At 43.8% G+C, this 14228-nt stretch overlaps 1 protein-coding gene and 1 non-coding gene across 26 annotated transcripts in view; one reads left to right on the top strand and one right to left on the bottom strand.

Annotated features, from left to right (window-relative positions):
* Positions 1-839: 839 nt before the first annotated feature.
* On the bottom strand, positions 840-913 carry TRNAI-AAU (transfer RNA isoleucine (anticodon AAU)). The gene has a single exon. It is a non-coding gene; the product is annotated as a tRNA-Ile (tRNA).
* A 5303-nt stretch (positions 914-6216) lies between these two features.
* Positions 6217-14228, top strand: part of MOK (MOK protein kinase) — a 33970-nt gene continuing 25958 nt past the window's right edge. For 7 of the 25 annotated variants that reach the window (XR_010600760.1, XR_010600759.1, XM_065593619.1 and 4 more), the window contains exons 1-2: positions 6223-6362; positions 12830-12944. Coding sequence is in view for 15 of the 25 variants with exons in the window: in XM_065593619.1 (XP_065449691.1) it covers positions 6344-6362; positions 12830-12944 (134 nt within the window). In the remaining 10 variants the exon portion in view is untranslated. Of the gene's footprint in view, positions 6363-6391; positions 6599-9860; positions 9995-11061; positions 11201-12829; positions 12945-14228 lie in introns of those variants that run through there. The other 18 variants (XM_065593633.1, XM_065593632.1, XM_065593622.1 and 15 more) reach the window with 13 other exon arrangements.

Below are 14228 nucleotides of genomic sequence, written 5' to 3'. Positions count from 1 at the left end.
GGTTTTAATGGAAATGCCAAGTCAACTTTACCCACAAAGGTATTACCTCACTGTTTTAACATTTTGGCTCTGATCCTGCAAAGATGTGTGCACGTGCTTACCCTCAAATCTATGGGATTAGGTACATGCATAATTTTTTCAATGAGCAGCATGCTGAGTCTACCCTGACTTTTAACCATTTCATTGGGAATGTTTTCTTCAATTTTTTAATTTGAAGTAGGGCAGTTTTCTCTGCATGACAATATTTTTTACAACCAGTTTTCAGAGTAGCGTAAAATTATTCAAGAGAATCAAGAGAGACTAGTTTTCTACTTTTAAACGTTCTAAAGCAAAAATAAAGAGACTATTTGAAATTTGTGGAGGGACTATTTTACATCTACAATTTACTTCTCAACTCACCTAAATGTGCTGTGCTGTTACTCTTTTGCTGAATATATATTTTTAAAACTATTATTTTGTATTGCACCAAGTAATGTGCTATAACAAAAACATGAAAAGTCAAATATGAGTGTGCAGATAGATGCAGGCATAATGGATACACTTGCATTTCTGACTGCAGATAATGTAATTGTGGGTGCATAAATCCTCAGGCAAAGGTTCCCCCTAAAAACTGTGGTGCTGCATTATAAGGTTATAGATCTTTTTAAAAGCTTGATGGAGAGGCAGTTTAAACCTCACCCTTTTGGTAGCTGATTGAAAGTAAAATAATCTCAGTCATTATTTTATAACAAGATTTTAATTTTAATATGAGCATGTTAATTTGCGTTTTTATCCATCAAAACATATTAATGGAAAGTCAATGTAATATAAAAAAATTAAAGAAAGAAAAAATTGCGTTGTGGCCCGTACGGGGATCGAACCCGCGACCTTGGCGTTATTAGCACCACGCTCTAACCAACTGAGCTAACCGGCCACTTCGTACAAAACGTTTGCACTGATCTTCATAAGAATAACACAGAAACAACTGTTGCCATTTCTCCCTCTCTAACTTACTGTAGACTCGTGTAAATATTGCCTGCTCCCGAGACAATGTACTCAGTTCCCGCCCCGACAGCGGGGTCCGGGGTCCAGACTCCAGACCTTGTAGGCTCAATAAGCATATTTGAGCCAGCGATTATACAAACCCGTTCAAAGGGTTCAGACGGGGGGGCCATGAGTAAGCAGGAGCAACAACCCTAAGGTACAAACAGCCCACAGGTCTCATTCATTCAGGCTAGATTCATAGCTAGTAAGTTATACCCCCACGCATGGCTTTTTAAAAGTGACTCCAGTTTTATTTAATTAAATCGAAATATTTCTTTTGCCACTTATTTTAATATTATTTATTTTTAATTCCCATTTATTTTACATACTGATTTTTAAACAAATATTGCATTGGTAAAATATGAGTCACATATTATTTTCTTTCTATAACTTTTGGGTTTATTGTAAATTGTATCTTTATTTTACATTAAAATAAACTTGTATTATTTATAGATGGTCAGTCCTGCAGCAAATCTTGCAGTTTTCAGCTGAGATTGCTACGTAGGCCATCAAACAAGAAAAAGAACCACAAACAGGGGAAGTGCAAGTTAGTAAACCAGAAATTCTGTTTAATGTACATGCATCAAATCCACTATTTTTCTTCCTAATATTATTATAGGTTCTCTGGCAAAGATGATGAACTTCTAATTGGATTGTAGCCACACCACTTTTACCGCTAGTTGTTTCACAGTGAATGACAGGTGGTAAGGATCAACTGTAGGCTTAACATACCTACCTAAATATGACTCTGAAAAGAGGAGGTAGTACTCACCTTACGTCTAATCACTGTTGCAATATTTAATGTATTGAATAAATATGGACCTATCTATACAGTACTATATACTTAATATACTTCTAAAATTGTTCATTAAGCAGAAATTTTGTGTGGGTGTAGCAACAATTCATAGATTCATAGGACTGGAAGGGACCCTGAGAGGTCTTCTAGTCCAGTCCCCTATGCTCAAGGCAGAACAAAGTATTTGACCATTCCTGACAGGTGTTTGTCTAACCTGGTCTTAAAGAACTCCAATGACAGAGATTCCACAACCTCCCTAGGCAATTTATTCCAGTACTTAACTACCTTGGCAGTTAGGAACTTTTTCCTAATGTCCAACCTAAACCTCCCTTGCTGCAATATAAGCACATTGCCAGGGCCGGCTTTAGCAAGAGCGGGGCCCAATTCCTGGGGGCGGGGCTTGCTGCCGGCAAGCCCCGCCCCCGGGAATCGGGCAGCGCTCCAGCTGGGGTCAAGGGGCTTGGGTCCGGGCTGGAGCTGCTGGGGCTGGGGCCGGGGGTGCTCGGCCAGCACGCTCGGCCGTGGCCGGCACCCCAGGGCCCGAGCTGACCTGGACCGGAGCCGCTCAGGCCGGGTCCGGGAGTGCTCAGCTGGTGCCAGGGCCGGGCCGGCGCATTTGGCCAGAGGCGCGGGGCCGGGGCTGGGCTGGCGCACTTGGCCAGAACCGGGGCCGGCACCCTGGGGCCCGAGCCGAGCTGGGCCAGAGCCGCTTGGGCTGGAGCCGTGGGTGCTCAGCCGGGGCCGGAGCTGCGGAGCCGGGGCCGGGCCGGCGCCCTGAGGCCCGAGCTGAGCCGGAGCCAGAACCACCGGTGCCGGGGGCGCTCGACAGGAGCCGGACTGGGCCGCGCCTCCCCAGATCCCTCCTTGCGCCCCTCCCCCACCCCAGTTTACCTGCTGCTGCCTGCCCCTGCTTGTTTTCAGACTTCCCGCGAACATCTGATTCGCGGGAAGCAGGGGAGGGGGAGGAGCAGGGGGCGGAGCATTCAGGGGAGGGGAGGAGGGGGAAGTGAGCTGGGGGCGGGGTGGACAGCTGCGGGACCCTCTTAGGCGCGAGGCCCAATTCAGCAGAATCGGCTGAATCGGCCTAAAGCCGGCCCTGCCCATTGCTTCTTGTCCTATCCACAGAAGTTAAGAACAACAATTTTTCTCCCTCCTCCTTGTGATAACCGTTTATATACTTGAAAACTGTTATGAACCCTCTGTCTTCTCTTTTCCAGACTAAACAAACCCAATTTTTTTGATCTTCCCTCATAAGTCATGTTTTCTAGACCTTTAATAATTTTTGTTGCTCTTCTCTGGACTTTCTCCAATTTGTCCACATTTTTCCTGAAATGTGGTGCCCAGAACTGGACACAATACTCCAGTTGAGGCTGGTATCATCATGGAGTAGAGTGGAAGAGTTATTTCTCATGTCTTCCTTACAACACTCTTGCTAATACATCCCAGAATATGTTTGCTTTTTTTGCAACAGTGTTACACTGTTGACCATAGGTGCCGACTCCGTGGGTGCTCTGGGGCTGGAGCACCCATGGAAAAAAATTGGTGGGTACTCAGCACCCACTGGCAGCTCCCTGTGGCCCCGCCCCGCGCCCCTGCTCCAACTCACCTCCGCTTCCGCCTCCTCTGCGAGTGCGCCACCGCATCCTGCTTCTCCCCCCTCTCTCCCAGCACTTGCGCCATGAAACAGCTGATTCGCCGGGCAGGGAGGGGGGAAAAAGGGGAACGTGGCGCACTGGGGGGAAGAGGCGGGGCCAGGGAGGGGATTTGGGGAAGGGATCAAATAGGGGCAGGGAGGGGGCAGAATTAGGGTGCGGACTTTGGGGATAGGGTTGGAATGGGGGCGGGGATGGGGTGGAGTTGGGGCGGGGCCACTGGTGGGGAAAGGGGCGGAGGGTGCAGGCACCCACCGGCGCTGGAGAAAATTGGCGACTATGCTGTTGACTCATATTGAGCTTGTGATCCACTATGATGCCCAGATCCCTTTATGCAGTACTCCTTCTTACATAGTAATTTCCCATTTTGTATGTGTGCAACTGATTGTTCCTTCCTAAATGGAGTACTTTGTATTTGTCCTTATTGAATGTCATCCTAATTAACTTAAACCCGTTTCTCCAGTTTGTCCAGATCATTTTTAATTTTAATCCTATCCTTCAAGACATTTGCAACCGCTCTCAGCTTGGTATTCTCTGCAAAAATTAGAAGGGACAGGTTTCAGAGGGGTAGCCGTGTTAGTCAATATCAGCAAAAACAATGAGGAGTCCTTGTGGCACCTTAGAAACTAACAGATTTATTTGGGAATATCAACAGAGGGAAAATTACTTTTTGTAGTGCTAATAAGGCCAATTCAATCAGGGTGCATGTGGCTCACAGATACTCATACCTTCTTGTCAACTGTTGGGAATGGGTCACATCCACCCTGATTGAATTGGCCTCGTTAGCACTGATCCCCTACTTGGTAAGGCAACTCCCATCTTTTCATGTGCTGTATATTTATATCTGCCTACTGTATTTTTCACTCCATGCATCTGATAAACTGGGTTATAGCCCATGAAAGCTTATGCCCAAATAAATCTGTTAGTCTCTAAGGTGCCACAAGGACTCCTCGTTAAAAATTGTAAGTGTACTCTCTATGCCATTATCTAAATCACTGATGAAGATACTGGACAGAACTGGACCCAGAACTGATCCCTGCAGGAACCTACTTGATATGCCCTTCCAGCTTGACTGTGAACCACTAACTACTCTCTGGGAACAGTTTCCCAACCAATTATGTACTCACCTTATATTAACTCCAGCTAGGTTATATTTCCCTAGTTTGTTTATGAGAAGGTCATGTGATACAGTATCAAAACCTTACTAAAGTCACGATATACCACATCTACCACTTCCCCCCCATCCACAAGACTTGTTACCTTAAAACTTTTAAAACTTACTTCATATTTCAAATTTGTATGAGACTTTTAAATTTTTAATTGAAAACACAATACTGATACACTAGTACTTTTAAAAAAACACAAGCCTAAGTCACTACCTTCTACAAGAAACTGTATGAAAGGGCCAAATAATTCTGCAAGTTTGAATATATGTAATTTCTATGGAATTCTCCCAGTAAGCCCCATTTTTCACACTGTTTTACAGTTATACTGTGTGTGTGTGTGTTTTTTTTATAATAGTTTGTTTCTATAGCTTTGATGATTTACAATAAAAAAATATTTATTTGTACTATCACAGGCAAGCATAGTGCTTTACAGAAAGGCATAACAAGATGCATTTACAGTCCTGCTCCTGCAATGGGACTACTCAGGTAATTACAAATGTTAAGTGTTACAGAGATAAGGGGGGTGAGGTAATATCTTTTACTTTTAGTAAATATCTTTTAATATCTGGTGGGGAGAGAGACAAGCACTCTTGCAGCAGTCACTCCAAAGACGACATAGGAGTTTGTGAGGATGCAGGGGCCCAGGTGAACAGTGCAGGATCACAGCCTATTGTAGACACAGCAGCCTACAGACAATGCAGGCATGGAGGAATACAGTTCACCACAAAGATGGCTCAAAGAGTTGCCATTTGTGTAAGAGTACAGCAAGCCAAACGGTGGCGAGGGCCTGGGCTGTATTATTGCACGGTCATCTAGACCGCGTCTGCCTCAGCAAAGGACTTGACCAGGAGTAGTCAATAGGCGGACCACAGGCCAAAGCTGGAACACCAGACACTTTTGAAATGACTGTGAAATCTTTCAGAGTAGCAGCCGTGTTAGTCTGTATCCGCAAAAAGAAGAACAGGAGTACTTGTGGCACCTTAGAGACTAACAAATTTATTAGAGCATAAGCTTTCGTGGACTACAGCCCACTTCTTCGGATGCATCCGAAGAAGTGGGCTGTAGTCCACGAAAGCTTATGCTCTAATAAATTTGTTAGTCTCTAAGGTGCCACAAGTACTCCTGTTCTTCTTTTTGTGAAATCTTTGTATTTACTTATTATTATCATTATTGTTATTGTGGTGTGAAAAAAAATGTTCCTCTGGAGTCTAGACCTTGACTATTCCTTGACCAAGACCTTGACAAAAAAATAATTGACTACACCGCTAAGCAGTGTGACGTTCCCCTTGCCTTGAGAAGACCCCCCCACAGCACTGCGGGGCTGCCCAGGTAAGGCCAGCCTAACCTAATCCTCCTCCCGCGCCCGGCCCACCCACAGGGAGCATCCTCAGGGGCAAAGCACCTGCCCGGCCTCAGAGCTTGGAAACCTGGGAACACAAATCCCTATTGCGTTTGCCCAACAATCACGGACTGAGGCGCAAAAGAAGTCTCTACTGCACATGCGCAGGCGGAGCCGTGTGGGGTACAAGGTTCTGGTTTGCCACTGTGCATCATCCGTCAAGGACGGGTGGGGAAAAGAGAGAAAGCGAGAGGGTTGCTACGCCTGCGCAAACGGGGTCGTAAGTGGCCCGGCCTAAAAACAAACTGTACTACGCCTGCGCGACTGTGAAACTGGGTAAAGATTGGAGAGCCTGTAATCTCGCGCCATGGGAGAAGAAGGAGACGGTATTGCGCTTGCGTGCCGGGGGGAGGCAGCTGCATTGCGCTTGCGCGGCTTTGTGGGCGGGTGGGGCTGACTCGGCTGTGTTTCTGGTCTGGAATCTTGAGCCTGTGCGGTTGCCAGGGTGACGGGAATACAACATGGCGCGCTGACAGCTCTGTCGGGAGGGGTGGGCGCTGCAGTGAAGGCCTCAGCCTTTCCCTCCCCGTCCCCACACCGCTGAGGAGCCGCAGGATGAACAGTAAGGGCGGAGAGGGACGGGGCCCGGGGGCGGTGTGAGGGGAGCGAGGGAGAGGGCCTCCCGCTGGGGGGGTCGGGGGACAGTTTCTCTGTGGAGAGAGAGGGAAATGCGGAGCGGGAGGCGCTAACGGGGTGCAGCAGGCAGGATGTGTAAGTGGGAGCGGGATCGCCGTAGGTTGGCAGCGGGTCCTGTGGCAGGGAGCAGACCCTCCTAGGGCAGAGAGAATGGAGATACTGTGTGAGGACGGGGGTGAGGCGGTGTCTAAGCCTTGCTCTGGGTGGGGCAGGTGCATGAGGTGCTTGTGCCCCACTTTTGTTATGTGTGAGTGGAGGACTAGGCTCCACTGTCAGATCCATTTGGAACAGAAATGGCCCTGCTATTGAGATGGGGATGGAATATGCATATTGGACTATGGGTTGGTGGGAGGGGGACCAGATCCTACTATGCAAAGATATATGAGGAGATAAGTAGCTGGGGGAAGGACCTGCCCTCTGATTACTAATATCAGTAAAGGAGCATCACAAGACCCACCTCAGCCTCTCGGTTGGTTCTGATGCTGTTGATCATCTTTTCCTTGACTTTTTGCCCTCATTGGCTTTTGAGATACTGTCCTCTTCTGGATTTCCTCCTACCTGTCCAGTCATTCCTTCATCAGGTTCTGTCCTTGGCCCTTTGATCATCTCACTTTACAGGCTGTCCCTGGACAATATCTTCTCACATGGTTTCAAATATCAACTCTGTGCTGATGACTTTCAAAACTTTCTCTCTACCATTGACCTGTCTCTTTCTAAACAATCCCATCTAATATCCCAGAGGAAATGTCAGAGAGATACGTTATCTTATCCATTTAAACTGAACATGGCCCCAAAAAACTCTTAAACTTTCCTCACAAACCTCCTCTTCCCCCTTTTTTTATCACTGTTGGCACCATTCTCTTTATTACTTATAAATTAAAAATTAATCCCATGTTCAGTATATCTTTCTCTTGGCCTACAGCGTCTTCCTTCTCAACATCTCCATACTCCATCCTTTTCTTTCCATTTCCACACCCACATTTCTGGTTTAGTTCCCCACTGTATTCCACCTTGACTACTGCAGTATCCTCCTATATTCATGGATTCTAGGACTGGAAGGGACCTTGAGAGATCATGGAGTCCAGTCCCCTGCCCTCATGGTAGGACCCAATACTGTCTAGACTATTCTGGATAGACATTTATCTAACCTACTCTTAAATATCTCCAGAGATGGAGATTCCACAACCTCCCTAGGCAGTTTATTCCAGTGTTTAACCACCCTGACAGTTAGGAACTTTTTCGTAATGTCCAACCTAAACCTCCCTTGCTGCAGTTTAAGCCCATTGCTTCTTGCTCTATCCTTAGAGGTTAAGGTGAACAAGTTTTCTCCTTCCTCCTTATGACACCCTTTTAGATACCTGAAAACTGCTATCATGTCCCCTCTCAGTCTTCTCTTTTCCAAACTAAACAAACCCAATTCTTTCAGCCTTCCTTCATAGGTCATGTTCTCAAGACCTTTAATCATTCTTGTTGCTCTTCTCTGGACCCTCTCCAATTTCTCCACATCATTCTTGAAATGCGGTGCCCAGAACTGGACACAATACTCCAGTTGAGGCCTAACCAGAGCAGAGTAGAGCGGAAGAATGACTTCTCGTGTCTTGCTCACAACACACCTGTTAATGCATCCCAGAATCCTGTTTGCTTTTTTTTGCAACAGCATCACACTGTTGACTCATATTTAGCTTGTGGTCCATTATAACCCCTAGATCCCTTTCTGCCGTACTCCTTCCTAGACAGTCTGTTCCCATTCTGTATGTGTGAAACTGATTGTTCCTTCCTAAGTGGAGCACTTTGCATTTGTCTTTGTTAAACTTCATCCTGTTTACCTCAGATCATTTTGAATTATGACCCTATCATCCAAAGCAGTTGCAATCCCTCCCAGTTTGGTATCATCTGCAAACTTAATAAGGGTACTTTTAAGTGGAACAGCTTTGCTAGGAGAGATTGAGAAAGACCTGCCCCACAATACCCCAAGGCCCAATGATAAGGGCACACTCCTGGGTATGGGGTGACACAAATTCAAATTTCTTCTCCATATTAGGCAGAGTAGGGAACTGAGTCTGAGTCTTTCACAACCTGGGCAGTGCCTTTCCCAGTGGGCTACCAACACTCACTAAGATAGTCAGGACACAATTAGGATTAGGGATGTGAGGTAGCTGTGCACATACTCATTGGCAGATTTCTAGGCACCGATGGGACTTCAACATCAGAAATTTAGGCACCTAAGGATTTTAGGTGCTTTCAGAGTTTGGCAGCAGCTGAATGAAGGTTTTGAGGATCTCAGAGGCACCTAAGGCTAACATTTAGGTACCAAAAGTGTCAGTTAGGTGCCTAAGTCCTTTTGTGGATCTAGGCCTTAGCTTTTTTTGAAAATCCCACTCTTTGATGCCTATATTATTGAAAATTTTGGCCTGAATTTTTGATGTAAAAAACTTCACAATATATTTGTTAATGCACCGAAAAGAAAAGGATAACTTTTCAATAACACGGAAGCGTTTTTATTGTGAAGTGACAATTTTTATGCCACTAAGAGAAAATTTGAAATCAAAATACAATTTTAGTCCCTGATTTCGCAAACACTTATGCACACGTGTAATTTTAAGCCTGAGCAGTGCCTTTAACATAAATGAGACTTTACAGGGGTTTGATCCTGCATCATTCAAGTCAATGGATGCTTTTTCATTGCCTTGAATGAGAGCAGGATCAAACTTCAAAAGAGTAAAATTTTGGATCTGCTTAAGTGTTTTCCAGGATCAGGGTCTTAGTCTTTAATATTTTGTTTTTGCCTACAGCTCTTTTGTAAAATTTGAGTGATACCTTACCATAGTGGCTTTTTTAAATTATAGTTTAGTTAGATTAAAATGTATCATGCAAGTTGTAATAGCACACTTTTTTCCCCCAAACCCTCACCTGATTTAAATCAGTGATAGACAAAAAGTGATTTAAATTACTCCATCCTGGTCCAGTGCTCCAGGCCTATTCTTCTGTGAGAAAAATACACTGGTGTGCTATAGCCAGACAAGAGTTCATGAACCAAATAGAGGTAGATGTCCATGGGATCAATCAGAAAGCTTTGTTTTGTGGTGGTGGTGTGGTTTTTTTTTCAATGTATTACATGTGCTTTTTAGCCTAGGTATTTTGAGTCTTCAGCACATATTGCTGATAGAATCTTCATATTTTATTTCTAGTTTATCTATCTCTAAGGATAGCCTGATTTGGATTTTTATCGTGCCATAAAATCAACTATTTGCATGTACGAACTAGCAATGGACGGTGTAGTAGAGAACTATTGAGATTGCTGACTGTTACCATTGAATAACAGGTAGACAACTTGCTAAACTTTGCTGCAGATACTTTATATGTTTAACACAGAAACTGTCTCCGACAATGTGGGGACGTAAAATGTCACTCACTATGCTATCATTTATCTCAGCCACAGTGACAGTTGACCTTTTAAAAAAAAAAAAAGTTGAGGAATGTTCTTTACAATAGTGAGGTATGAACATGCTAAATCAATGGTTGTTAAGGGTTATAAAATATTAGCAATCAGGCCTCTGAGCAGGATTATGCCACCTCAGCATATTATTCCTGATTTGGTGTCTTTGTGATGGGTTTTGGTGCCCTCCTATATCAGTTTTTGAGATTCTGTTTCTGACTTGTAAAGTACTTCATGAGCAAAGACTGTTTATAATACATAGCATTAGCAAGTGTACTTGGTATTTTATAAACAGGCACGTGCCTTGCACTGAAGATCTTACCATCTAAATCCGACAAGAAAATAGTAAAAGACAACAGTTCAGGAGAGAGAGAGGGAGCAGAATGTGGTGGTGATGAACAGGGAGAATAGATTTCTGGAAGAACTGGGCTTTAAAGAGGGCCTAGTGTAGAGAAATAGTGTTTCAAACATAAGAGCAGCATGAGGGAAGAGAAGGGAGAGTCTTAGAAGGAACTTAAAGAGCAAATGATAAGAGTGACAGGAGAGAGAGATGATTTTATCCAAAGTGCCACTGTTAGACTGCAAAAGAGGAAAGGTTGTAAAGGGGAAGGTCACAGTAATAAAGATGAAAAGTGAAAGAGAACCTTGGTAATGAGGAAAGGTTTTAAATGATCTTAATAAGAGAAGAAGCATTCATTGCAAGAGTGGATGTGAAGGTTGGCTAGTAGAAAAGAAGAACTGAAGATGACACCTGGGTTGCTGGTACGTACAGGTCTGTCGCATCTTACGCGCATTTAACATGCGCGATTTCAGCTTTACGCGGTCGGCAAAAAAAAAAAAAAGGAGAGAAAAATAACAATTTTAATATTGTACCTGTAGTGCGGGCGATTTCCCCCCCGCCATTACACTCAATGTAATTTTGACTATATGCGATTTTCGCTTTACGCACTGACTGCGGAACGTAACCCCAGAGTAAGATGCGACAGACCTGTATCTGAAATGTGAAGATCCACCATCCAGCTTCTGGATGGTAGAAAGAACTTGCCGTCACTTCTGCCCTGCAAAAACTCCTGGATGCTTCAAGGAGAAGGGGTATGTCTCCACTACTGTATGGCCTGGTCCAGACCTAAACTTGGGTCTAAACTCCACACCCCGAGCAACACAATTATATAAACCTAACTCCCAGTGTAGACAGCACTATGTCGATAGGAAGGCTTCTGCTACCGTCTCACACAGAGGTGGATTAACTATGCTGACAGAAGAAGCTCTTCCTTCAGCATAGTAGCATCTTCACTGAAGCGCTATCGCGGTGCAGCTGCACTGCTGCAAGCTTATCACTGCAGCATTTTAAGTGTAGACCTGTCTGTAGTTAAGCTGACCTAAGTCCCAATATGCAGTGATTCTCAAACTTTTGTATTGGTGACCCCTTCAACACAGCAAGCCTATGAGTGTGACCCCTCTTATATATTAAAAACACTTTAAAAATATTTAACACTATTATGAATGCTGGAGGCGCAGTGGGGTTTAGGGGTGGTGGGCAATAGGTTGTAACCTCCCCCCCCATAATAACCTTGTGACCCCTCAGGGGGTCACAACCCCCAGTTTAAGAACCACTGCCATATAGACACCACTAGGTAGACAGAAGAATTCTTCTGTTGACCTAGCTACTGCCTCTCAAGAGGGTGGATTCACTCTAGTGATGGAAAAACCCCTGTGGCTCTAGCATGTGTCTATACTATGTTGCTGTAGCATAGCTGCAGTGTCGCAGTACCCTAAGTCTCCTATAGCTGTCAGGCATGAGGGTGTGAGGGAGGAAAGAGGTCTTTGTTACTTTACCTCTCCCTTGGTCTCTACTTTTTGGAGTCTTCTCTGTGAATAACTCCACTGCCTGCTTCCTTTGTTGTTCATAAGCTTTCCCCAGCAGTAACAGTAGCATGAAACTGACATGAATTGGTTTATCTTCAGCTCACTGGTGGAGATGGTTGTTGCACCTATAGGTGCAGATGAGATTACCAAGGACAGAATCTGGAGGGACACTAAGCAATGAGGGGACTTGAGGGGATGAATAAGACTGGCTGATGGAACAGTCAGTATTACTGGAGCAGGACCAATCAAGTACATGTAGAGGAAGTTAAGGAAAGAGAAATATAGTTTGGGTCAAAGACAGGATAATGATACCACCCTCATTTCTGCGCTGCCTCTGGAGGTGGGTCTGATCTCCTCACCAAGAGCGGCTGTGCAGGGCCGTCCTGTCCCTCCCCAGCGTGGCTAGACTAGCAGCTAGGAGCCTCAGGCTCCCAGCAGCAGGGGAGATCAGATTTCATGGGGGAGGGCTGATTTCACAGTCCTTGACACATTTTTCATGGCTGTGAAATTGGTAGGGCCCTAGCTATGACAGAAAAAAGGCCTCTTGTATGTACAAAGGTATCGTGTCACGGAGCAGGGAGGTCACAGTTTGTGCTCTGGGATTGTGTTAATGTATTGTACAATCAATAATATGAGCATCAGTAGGACGGGGCAGTAAAACCCAATTTGCTCTAATTCAATTTAATTTTTTTCCCAAATGATTGACATGTGAACCACAACCAAAAGCGTAATATTGAAAATCACCCAGCAAAGACAGAATTTAATGAAAATCAACTAAGGATAAATATAAAAATATTTACTGTTTACAACAAAACTTACTTTTACATTTTAAAATTTAAATATTTTTGTTTTTAGAATATAAACCTGTTGGTAAAATAGGCGAGGGAACATTTTCTGATGTTCTGAAGACACAGAGTCTTAGGGATGGAAATTACTATGCATGCAAACAAATGAAACAGCATTTTGAAAGGTAGGTATAGTTAATCATGCTATTGCCCAAAATATGAAAACTTTGTTTACATTTATTGGGGAAATAAATATAAATTTAAGACTGACTAGAGGATTCTGAATACTTGTTCATGTGTATTGAAAAATATGTTTGCATATGTTAGAAAGGGGGAACTGAGGGCCTGATCATATAGCAAATTATAATTTGGCATTGTGCTTTCTACCAAGTAGACCCATTGATGTTACTCACTGTAGCAAATTCTATACCTGCTTGTCAACTGAATTGAGACCAGGATTAGAGAGAGAGGAGGACTGGGGTCTTTGTTCATTCCTATCTACTATTTGTTCCTGTCACCACTCTGGTCTTGGTTTTACATTTGTAAATGAATTCCTACCAGAAAGGAAAAGTAGAATATGTCTGAACATGCTCGTGTCATTTTTCTTCCTGCCATAAATGAATTAGTACAAGAAGATGGTGTAAAGAACACCCTCGTTATCCATTGTCAGGTTCATTTTAAATGCATTTTATTGTGGATCGTGTAACAGTAGTTATTTTCTCTCCCTATACAGATTTTGTTCCTCTTTGTATTTTGTATTTGCCTTTATTCACATTTGATTGTGTCCTCTAATAGTGGGCAACACAAGTCACAGTGGGAGCTCTTTCTTATTAGGAAAATGGGATTCACTGCACACTCACACACAGCATTCTCATCCAAATCAAGGTGCACAACCCCTAACTTTAGCAAGGGGCCAAGTTCAGCTCTCAGTTAGACACATTCATTTCCTATTGATTTCAGTGGGAGTTACAGTTGACGTTGCGTCTATTGCTTTGAAAAATTTCAGGTTTGATTCAGTGCTCTGTTGCTGCACAGATTATGAAGTCAATCAGATCTGCAGAGATTAAGCAAGAGTGAGTTTACCAACACAAATCCATCCTTTTCCTTTAAATGGAAAAAAAATTAATCAGCTCAGGCCACTGAATATAAACTTTCTACTATAGCCACTTTGTGCTGGTCCATTGTTACAATGGAGTCATAAACTCAGTGGATCTGGCCAGCTGGAGGAACAAGGTGTATGTAAAAGTGGTTCTGTCCTTAGTTACACTGAGTGAAGCTTAGTTACAACCCAGTATTTGGTCCAGAATGTTCAGAATACGCACACAAATTTCTTGGCTAATCAGTTTTAGAAATATTAAAAACTGAGAATTTGTTTAATTAGCTCTATGTATGAGGTTTATTTGGGAAAGATGGCAATTTGCTGGTGCTGACTTTTGGGTTTTTTTTTAATTGTGTTTGTTGTTGTTGTT

This window comes from Chrysemys picta, chromosome 4 (genome assembly GCF_011386835.1).
Source record: "Chrysemys picta bellii isolate R12L10 chromosome 4, ASM1138683v2, whole genome shotgun sequence".
NCBI lineage: Eukaryota > Metazoa > Chordata > Testudines > Emydidae > Chrysemys > Chrysemys picta.
This window is presented reverse-complemented; position numbering and strand designations above follow the sequence as displayed.